Below are 10341 nucleotides of genomic sequence, written 5' to 3'. Positions count from 1 at the left end.
CCTGCTCAGACGCTTCTCCTCTTCCTCACCAGGTCGTCGGCACCATTCCCATGGCGACTCGTTCTGAGTCCCTCAGTGTGATGTCAGAGAATGGGAGGAGCTGCTGGGATCAAAGAACCAGAGGGGGAGAATTTGGTGAAACTGGTCATCCTGACATTTATCTGTTTACAAGAAGCCAGACTGACCAGGTTCAGCATCTACCAGCAGGTGACCAGCAGGTGACCAGCAGGTAACCAGCAGGTGACCAGACCTGAGGTCTGCTCTGGTGAGCTGAGGTTTTCAGTGGGAGTGCTCTGCTGGTCAGGTGAGCAGTAGCCGACTGGTTTGGAGAAACCTGAACAGACCAGCTGGAGCACTGTGAACGAAACCACGACTCTGTTGCATGTAAACATCTTCTCCAGGATCTGAATGCAGCTGACTACCTGCACAGGTGCAGCTTCAGCTAAGTGACATAACAGTAATGTAAGTAATATGTAAATATTACATCATAACTAAATGAATTATAATATAATAATTATTTTATTCATCTGCTTTGTCTTATTTATATTATTTAACATTATAATAAAATATAAACAAATCTAATATAATAAAATACGTTTACTTGTTATTAAACATTATAATTATTAAAACAATAACTAAACATTTATTATCAAATATTTTGAGAAGTTTATTATTTTGCTTTCTCCTTTTTTGAACTGTTAAATGTTTTCTTGTAGTTATAAAGTGTTTTATTGCAGTAAAACAAAGTTTTGTACTAAATGGTGCAGATTTACATGTAATGTAATGTAATGTAATGTAATGTAACGCGGCTCTGTGGTGACTCTGTACCTTCTCACTGAGTCTCCTGCAGCAGGTCACTAAATAAGGACGAGCGGAAAAACTGGAACCAGTAAAACCACAACAGAAACCAGCAGATTTCCAGCAGCAGTGCAGCTGAACGGAGCGGGTCCAGGTTCCAGCAGAGTCCGCGTTAGACAGAGAGACTCGGGAAAACACGAAGGAAGTCCTCCTGCTTCTTCTTCGCGTTGTTTCTGAGAATGAACGAGTCGTTTCTTCATAAAGTGAACGCGCCGCGGACTGACCGAGAGCACGAGCTCTATCAGCACCGAACAGACGGCACGAGCTGCAACAAGCCCCGCCCACCGGACACCTGTCACCTGCCTGATAGAAACACACAGGGAGTAAAGCTGACTGTCCCACAGCAGCTTCTGTCCCCCAGTCCTCTAACTGTCCCTGAGTCCTCTGTCTGTCCCTGAGTCTTCTGACTGTCCCTGAGTCCTCTGACTGTCCCTGAGTCTTCTGACTGTCCCTGAGTCCTCTGTCTGTCCCTTTCCTTTTTTGATTTCACGTTCTGTCATTTGATCTGATCAGTTTGTTTGATGCCTTTATTCATATTTTATTAGTTATTTATTAATTTTTGTAGTTATTGTTTGTTTTTCCCTATTTTTAAATATATATTTTAAATATATTTCATTCACATTTTGTTGTATTGCATCGTGACATAAAATGATTTTATTTCTTATATTTTCTTTATTCTGTTCAGTCATTTTTATTATTTACTGTTGTATTTCTGATGTTTTTATTTTTGTATAATTTTTCTTCACAGGATTATCATATTTTTATTGTTGTTTAAATGATACTTATTCATACATTTAGTTTTTATTATATATGTTTTGATGATGATGATGATGATGATGATGATGAAGGAGTAAAGACACAGACTCCGAAAACTCAGCTCTTTATCTTAATCTTTAGAAGTGATGGTTTCATTTCCTTCCTGTTTAATGTGTTGTCATGTGACATTGTGTCCAGCAGAGGATGCTGTTGTCTCTCTGATCACATGTTCATTTTTTCTTTACATCCATCATTTTTATCTTTCATGTTTTTATATTAAATGTATTTAATTGACTTTAAAATTCATATTAACGTGATATTTTCCACAGCGTGAATAAATCATCTGATTATCACTGAGTATGTTGAATTCAACCATATGTTCAATGTAAATGGAAACTTAATTCATCCAACATGTTTAACTATTGCAGCACAGAACCAAATTCTTTATTTATCATTTAAGCCTCATGAGGATGGACTTTTTATCTGTTTATCTGTTTATTGTTTTGTCTGTTTGTTTGTTTGTTTGTTTGTTTCTTAAATTTATTTATTTATTTGCCGCCGTGTCTGGAGCAGATTCATCTGTCCTCTGGCCGCTCGCTGCTTCTTCTTCTTCTTCTCTGTTGAACAGCATCAACGCGTGAGTACAAACCATCTTTTCCTTTGTTGTTTCCACGGTAACAAACCTGATGCAACTGAAATCCATCCATCCATCAATCAATCATTTAGTCTGAAAATAAGGACCAATAAAACAGAGTAAGACCCAACAAATAATTAATGAACACAAAACATTTAGAACAAACTTTTGTTTGTTAAATATTTTTAATGAGATTGAATCAGAACTTGTAAAAGTCGTAATGCTGATAAACTCCTGTAAAAATCTTCAGAATTCCCAGTGTTACAGTGAAAGTCGTCACTGTGCAGTCGCCTCCTTCCTTCTGTTATTTCTTTTATGACGTGTGTGTGATTGTTGTCACTGCAGGTGGACGTTCTGTCGACTCTGTAACAGAACAGTATGTTTCCTGCAGAGTCTGAACGAGCTGCAGTTGAAAGCAGCACGAGATCAGAAAGAGAAATAAATTTACACTCTAACACAATTTGTGTGTAATTTTAGGAGTGTTGGGGACTCACACACACAAATACCAAGTAATCTAACACACGTAAAACACGTCACAGCCTGAGCAGATAAGTGTATGTTGTGTTGTTGTGCTGTGTTGTGTTATTGTGTTGTTGTGTTGTGTTGTTGTGATGTGTTGTTGTGATGTGTTGTGTTGTTGTGATGTGTTGTTGTGATGTGTTGTGTTGTGTTGTTGTGATGTGTTGTGTTGTTGTGGTGTTGTGTTGTTGTGCTGTGTTGTGCTGTTGTGATGTTGTGCTGTGTTGTGCTGTTGTGATGTGTTGTTGTTGTGCTGTGTTGTTGTGTTGTTGTGGTGTTGTGTTGTTGTGTTGTTGTGCTGTGTTGCAGCTGCTTTTCCTTTCTCCTCCACCTGCTCCTGAAGCAGGAAATCTGTTGTTTTTAATCTGTGCAGTCAGTGGGAGGATTAATCTGACCATTGTTTTATTCTCTTTATTAATCCGTCCCCTCGTCTTGTCCTCCGTCTCACTCCTCCTGAGTCTGTTCCAGGTTAAACAGATGAATCCAGATTTCAGAGCCACTTTCTATCAAATATCAAACGACTTTTCAAAATGAATAAATGATTTAATAATGACACATGGACCAGCTTTCAGCTCTGAACTTCATCATGTAGATGGTTACAGGTACAATCACCGTCTGCCTTTGAGTAATCTGTGTTGTGGATCATGTATCAGGTTGTGTATGGACTGATGACAGGACTGTCAGTTGAAGAGCAGCTGTAACACACCTGTGTCAGCAGAGGGCAGTGTTACTAACAGACCGTCTGACTGCAGCTCACGGTCTGTTCTTCTCTCAGACGTTAATCTCTGACACAACTCTTCCATCCAAGAGATGACGTTCAAACCCTGTCCCACCACCGTGAGCCCACCGCCGCCCTCTTCTTCGGTGGTGGACTTGTCACTACAGAAGATGCTCCTTCTTCTTCTTCTGATCCTCCCATTGCCCAACCTTGTGATGACATCATCACCATTTACTGTCGCTCGCTGGCACCATGGCAACAGATTCTCCGCCAATAACATCTGTCAACGCTCAGAGACACTGGACGGAGGACTGACGGTTCGCTGTAGTGGACTGAGACTGACACAGGTCTGTGGCTGTGTTTGGCATTCATGTTGTTATGGGGACATGTTTGTGTCCTTTGGGGACCAGGATTTACTTATACATTGTGAGGACTCTCAATGGATCTGCAAACTAAAAATCCAGTCACCACAATTTAAACGCTTATTTTCAGGTTAACACTTGTGCTGCTGATATTTTCAGAAATCCAGGGACAAGTTTCTAGCAGAAAGACAGAGAGCAGGGGGAAAGTGTTAGCCTAGCTTCAATAAAAGAAGGGAAAATGGAGACAAAATCAAATACATTTCCAACCATAGACACAAAGCCCTGCTCATAAACACTGAATATGATTTCATCAACAGCAAGAAGCAAGTCGCTGACTTATTAGGTACAAGTATTGTTTAGAGTTCTACCAAGCAATTTTGGTTCATTCATTAGTTCTGCACTACAGAATTCAGTTGCTAATAGCTTCAAAGCTAACTTTACTTAGCTTCTGAGGCATCTTCCCCAGTTTTTCTCCTGCTCACAAGAGGATTTTTCAAAATGTTGAAATGTTCCTTTAACATACTTTTGGTTGTTCAGGAGATGTGAAGCTGAAATGTCAGTTAGACAACATTAGCTCTCCTCCTAATAAACGTTAGCTAATAAAGAACCTGTCTTTGAGTCAGATTAAACAATTAATTTAATTAGTTCTGAATATCTAGAACACAACTGTCCATGATGCGTGCACTAAATTTTACATGAACTAATGTTAGCGTTAGTTGCCCCCAGATGTATTACAGTTTCTGTGTTTAACCTGCTCAGGTGTGTTGTGTCCACAGGTGCCTGTCGGCCTCTCTAACCTCACCATTCGTCTGTTTCTGGATAAAAACCTCCTCAGTTCTCTGCCGGCTGACTCCTTTTCTCATCTGTTCCTGCTCGATGAGCTCGACCTTTCACACAACCAGGTACTAAAAACACCTCGCATCAGTTTAAATGCAGCACAAATGAACAGAAATCAAAGAAACGCTGGAACTGTAGAAAAAGTTTCAGTTTCATCCTGTTCCCTCTCAGCTCTCTTCTCTTGAAGCCGGTTGTTTCTGTGGTTTGGTGTCCTCTCTTCGTTTCCTGGACCTCTCATCCAATCAGCTGTCTGCACTGGACCCTGCGGCGCTCGGTGGACTGCGAGCTCGCGCCAACCTGACACACAACCCCTGGCACTGTGACTGTGTGATGCAAGTGAGTTTAAAAGGACTTATTGAGTATTGATCGTGAATATTTATTATTATCAGTTTGTGTGAATGTGTAAAAATGTTTTAACACCTTCACAGACTCGACCTTCAGGTAAAGATTCTTTTTGAATATTTAGTTGGTTGACTGAAAACTATATTTCTGTCTTGTTTGTGTTCAGCTGTCGGTGCCTCAGTTGGACCTGGACCCGTCCTCTCTGACTGAAGTCACCTGTCAAACCTCTGACCTCCCAAACCTTGGTATGCTTACGTTCATCAGTCAGTGAGTACACTGGGTAAACATGTGACCTTCATGTAGCTTAAAGTTTTGTTATGTTACTTCATGTTATTTTACACTGTTCATGTCTCGTTATATTAACACTGAATTAATGTTACATTATGTTCATGAAATGTTTGTGTGGTGTTTACATATTGTTAAATCAATGCGTGAAGTGTCAGCATAGATATATGTCATACACACAGCTGGCACATCTGTCAGCAGCAGCGTTATTAAAAAACACTCCATGAATCCTGGAGTTTAACTGGAAACATAAATAAATCATCAGCTTCATTCTGACACTCTCTGTGCTGCAGGAGCTGTCGGGATTCCACTGGTCTTACTGGTGGAGGACTGGGATCTGTGTCTGTCTGTGAGGAGAACCACTGACGTGGTGATGCTGGTTACCATGTTCCTCTGGTTCTCCGTGGTCATCTCTTACCTGGTCTACTATGTCCGACAGAACCAGGGGGAAGCCCGAAGACACATGGAGTACATCAAATCCCTGCAGAGCCGCCAGGTGTAGAGGACGGAGTGTCACCTGGAGGAGACCAGGAGGACAGGTCATGTTCTTCATATTTATCCTGGGAGAACTAGTGTGAAATGACCAGAAGAACCACATGAAAGACTTCTACAACCTCCTTATGAACCCATGACAGTCCTTCAAAGACTTTAGGAACCCGCTCAGGTACTTTTGAACCTCATTAAGGTCCATATAGAGAACATTAGAACTTTCTAAAAGACTCCTGGAACTCCCAAAGGACTCCTTAGAGTTTTCCAAGGACTCCTTAGACTTCCTAAATAACTTCTCAAAAACCTCTAGAACGTTCTCCTAGACTCCTGGAACCATCTCCAGAGCTTCCTCAAGGAACAAGGATCTAACCGCACATCGTTACACCCCCGCAGTTAGTTTTAGTTCTCCACTGTACGTTATTAACACCGTTACCATGGTAACAGCCTCCCGGTCAGATAATGGTGTCATTACATAATCGTTTCCTTTTAAATCTGATTTTGACGGAAATGTTTGTTGTTGCGGATTAAACTAACTTTACTCACAGTAACGCTCCTCGGTTTCTCAGTGCTACTGTTCGTTTCCATGGCGACATTTTACGACATTTTAACTGTGCTGGAGTCAGTCGGACTCTCATCAGTCCCGATCAGTATTACTGCACTGGACAGACAGGACGCAGCTCGTCATGTTTTCACACGACAATCTCTCACATGTCACAGGATCCATGTCACTGGACTCATGAATGACTTCATTAAACCTTTACGTCACAGGGAAGCTGCTGAAAAACCTTTCTGTGTATCGAGCTATTTGTGATCGATTATCTGAGTCTGTTCTGCGATCATCTCATACTGCCTGCAGTATCCCACAATCCACCGCGCTGCCACAGTTGCCAGTCATTGTGACGTCAGTCGGAGGTGCAGGGTGACTGTGCAGGTAAAGACGCGGTTTGGCTCCACTTCAGACCCGGTCCACGTTCACCTGTTCTAACCGTCGAAGCTCCGTGTTTCTGCTCAGTGTCTGCCGTTCGTCCTCCAGACATCATGAAGGAGACAGCGGCCAAACGGCGCGATAAAGCGGGAGGCCGGGACCGGGACTCCAAAGCCGAGAAGCCGAAGAACCAGGGCCCGGAGCCGCAGGACGTTGAAATGCCGGAGGAGGAGGCGGCTAACGCGGCTAAACAGCCCAAAGAGCTCGACAGCCTGACCCTGGATGGTAAGACTGAGACTAACGACGTTAAAACCCCCGGTAGACCCCGGGGCAGGGGCCGGTTTACAGCCGGAGATCGTTTACAGTCTGCGGCGTTAGCTTGTTAGCACGACCGGCTAACACACACCGGAGGAGCTAACCGTGAAAAACAAACACCGTTCAGTTCATTAGTTGAGAAATTGTTTGTCAGAGTTATTAAATACGAAGTCAACCCCACAGAGCACATCAGAGCAGGTCTACACGAACCCGTGCTGTGGTTAGACTTGTCAGTTTGTGTAAACATGAAACCTGGTTTATATTTCAGATCAGAATTATTATCAAACCTGGTCCAGAAAAACAGGTGGAGTTTAAAACCCGGAGTTAATCTGAGACGTCTCAGACCTGGACCAGAGTCTGCACATTCAGAGGCGGTCTCACCTCACAGACTGACTGGAGCTAAAATGTCTGAAATTATCAATGAGCTTCTGTATGAAATTCTGAAACTGCTGTGATTTAATTTCTTTTCTTTCTTTCTGTCTGTCTCTTGTTTGTTTTTCCTCTCCCTGTCTCCTCCTCCTCTGGTCTTCCTCTCCTCCTCCTCTTCGTCAGACATTAAGGAGCATGTGAAGCAGATAGAGAAGGCGGTGTCGGGGAAGGAGCCTCGGTTTGTTCTTCGTGCTCTCCGAGCGTTACCGTCCACCAGCCGCCGTCTGAACACCAACGTGCTGCACAAAGCCATCAGTGGGTTCTTCACCAACAACACCACCACCAGGGACTTCCTGCTGGGCTTCCTGGAGGAGGTGAGGAGCCACAGCAGGATCAGTCGATGGTTTTAGTATTGATCAGTCTGCTCTGACAAACGGGCCAGAAGCACACAGAGGTTTGGTGTACACACAGGAAGCAGAGAGGCTGGATGGAGATCACGTGTGGAGATTTTCTGAACACGCTGATCTGAGCAGGATCCATGGAGTGTTCAATAAATCTATTATCACAAATACCTGGGACATAATCAGTACTGATCCTGTCTCTGTCTGTCTCTCAGCCAATGGAGATGGCGGACGGAGATGTCCAGTTTCGTCCGAGGACAGGTAAAGCAGCTTCAGCTCCTCTGCTGCCGGAGGTGGAGGCTTACCTGCAGCTGCTGCTGGTGGTTCACCTGACCAACATCAAGAGATACACCGAGGTCTGTTCCTGTTCTCAGGGTCTCACACACGGTTCTGCTGTTAGAACAGTGCAAAGCTTCTCAGGAAACACACACACCGCAGGGGGCTCTGATTGGTCGAGGTGTGCAGTGTGTTGCTGTGTGACCTCTGACTCGCTGCCGCTGTTCTCGCGGTTAAACACGGTTTCGAATGTTTCAGGCTCAGAGAGTTTCCGACGACTTGCTGCAGAAGATCGGCTCGAAGAACCGCAGAGCTCTGGACCTGGTGGCTGCTAAGTGTTATTATTACCACGCCAGAGTGTATGAGTTCCTGAACCAGTTCGACACCATCCGCAGGTACACACACATACACGCACACACGCACACCTCTGCTCTGACGTGTTCATCTACACGGACCACAGTGAGGTTCCACATGTGCCAGAAAACACGGATGAAGAAGAAAAGTAGCTCCTTCGTTTGTTGTATTTTATATAAAATATCTTTGGCGGTTTAAAAAGAAGCGGTTTAAGGATAAAGAATCATCCGGTTTCCTGCTCGAGTGTTTGTGTCTCAGACCCGTGTCTCTGTTTTGAACCCTTTCAGTTTCCTCCACACTCGGCTGCGTACGGCGACTCTGCGTCACGACGCTGACGGTCAGGCCGTCCTTCTCAACCTGCTGCTGAGGAACTACCTGCACTTCAACCTGTACGACCAGGCCGAGAAGCTGGTGTCCAAATCGGTGTTTCCGGAGCTCGCCAACAACAACGAGTGGGCCAGGTACCTTTATTACACAGGTGAGACTGATGCTGACGACAGTCTGAGATTTTACTTTATAAATTCAGATATTTTATTTCTGTTTGTCGTTATTATTATTATTATTATTCTGTACTTTCATCACATTTAACACGTTTTCTCTTCGAGCTTCGTTTGTTTGTTTTGTTCTTTTTTTTTCTGTCATGTTTCCTGACACTCTGTCAGGCTGCGTGTTGCATTGTGGGAATGAACTTGACCAATGTTATGTTTAGCATGTGGACTTCTTTTGTGCTCCTGTAATGGCCGACGTGTTTACCTGTGTTACTGTGTTTACACCTGTGTGTTTACACCTGTGTGTTTACACCTGTGTGTTTACCTGTGTCGTGTCCTGCTGCAGGCCGTATTAAGGCGATCCAGTTGGAGTACTCTGAGGCTCGCAGGACTTTGACCAATGCGCTGAGGAAAGCTCCACAACACACCGCTGTGGGGTTCAAACAGACGGTGTGTACACACTGACGCTGAGGATTGTGAGACATCGTCTCTGTGGACAGAAGCAGAGGAGTTAAATGTGTGTGTGTGTGTGTGTGTGTGTGTGTGTGTGTGTGTGTGTGTGTGTGTGTGTGTGTGTGTGTGTGTTCAGGTCCATAAGCTGCTGATTGTGGTGGAGCTGTTGTTGGGAGAGATTCCTGACAGACTTCAGTTCAGACAGCCGTCACTCAAAAGGTCACTGATGCCGTACTTCCTGCTCACACAGGGTCAGTGTTCGCACACACACACACACACACACACACACACACACACGATCAAATGAATTTTTTCTAATCATTATTTGATTTGATCATGTGACGTTCGTGGACCTGGGTGTTTGTCGTGTGTGTAGCGGTGAGAACAGGTAACCTGGCCAAGTTTAACCAGGTGTTGGAGCAGTTCGGGGAGAAGTTTCAGACGGACGGGACGTACACGCTCATCATCCGCCTGAGACACAACGTCATCAAGACCGGTGAGCCAATCACAGGCTTCGTCGCCTCTGACTTCACGCTGCTGCGTGCGTTTACCTGAGATGTGTGTACCCACGTGTCAGGTGGTCGATTCAGGTGTGTTCTGTGTGTTCAGGTGTGCGTATGATCAGCCTGTCGTACTCTCGGATCTCTCTGGCTGACATCGCTCAGAAGCTGCAGCTCGACAGTCCTGAGGACGCCGAGTTCATCGTCGCCAAGGTAACAAGGAAACAGTTTCACTATTGAAAACACGACAGGTAGACAGACTCCGTGTGTGCGATTGTTCTGTCATGTGACACACACACACACACACACAGCTGTGGTTTTACTGTGCGTCGCTCAGTATGAACAGTAATGAGCTGTAATACCAGGGTCTGACCAGCAGATGGAGCTGACAGGAGGCAGTGAAGCTTTGATGCTCCATGTTGATTCAGAGCTTCAGAAAGTTTGTCTGTTTAAAAGAGGA

At 44.2% G+C, this 10341-nt stretch overlaps 2 protein-coding genes across 2 annotated transcripts in view; both read left to right on the top strand.

The window, feature by feature from the left end:
• Positions 1-3375: 3375 nt before the first annotated feature.
• LOC121198095 (leucine-rich repeat-containing protein 3-like) lies at positions 3376-5832 on the top strand. The gene is made up of 5 exons (XM_041061960.1): positions 3376-3832; positions 4624-4749; positions 4856-5020; positions 5193-5271; positions 5605-5832. Exons 1-5 carry the CDS (start codon positions 3578-3580, stop codon positions 5811-5813), a joined length of 834 nt encoding a protein of 277 aa, XP_040917894.1. The 5' UTR covers positions 3376-3577; the 3' UTR covers positions 5814-5832.
• Positions 5833-6682: 850 nt separating this feature from the next.
• Positions 6683-10341, top strand: part of psmd3 (proteasome 26S subunit, non-ATPase 3) — a 5884-nt gene continuing 2225 nt past the window's right edge. Inside the window, exons 1-9 of the mRNA XM_041063461.1 lie at positions 6683-7010; positions 7593-7783; positions 8026-8166; positions 8345-8481; positions 8728-8918; positions 9275-9378; positions 9518-9632; positions 9758-9877; positions 9991-10094. Coding sequence (XP_040919395.1) covers positions 6839-7010; positions 7593-7783; positions 8026-8166; positions 8345-8481; positions 8728-8918; positions 9275-9378; positions 9518-9632; positions 9758-9877; positions 9991-10094 — 1275 coding nt within the window. The 5' untranslated portion in view covers positions 6683-6838. The remainder of the gene's footprint in view (positions 7011-7592; positions 7784-8025; positions 8167-8344; positions 8482-8727; positions 8919-9274; positions 9379-9517; positions 9633-9757; positions 9878-9990; positions 10095-10341) is intronic.

Source organism: Toxotes jaculatrix, chromosome 18, assembly GCF_017976425.1.
Source record: "Toxotes jaculatrix isolate fToxJac2 chromosome 18, fToxJac2.pri, whole genome shotgun sequence".
Lineage (NCBI taxonomy): Eukaryota > Metazoa > Chordata > Actinopteri > Toxotidae > Toxotes > Toxotes jaculatrix.
The sequence above is the reverse complement of the archived record's forward strand: the minus strand, read 5'-3'. Positions and strand labels throughout refer to the sequence as shown.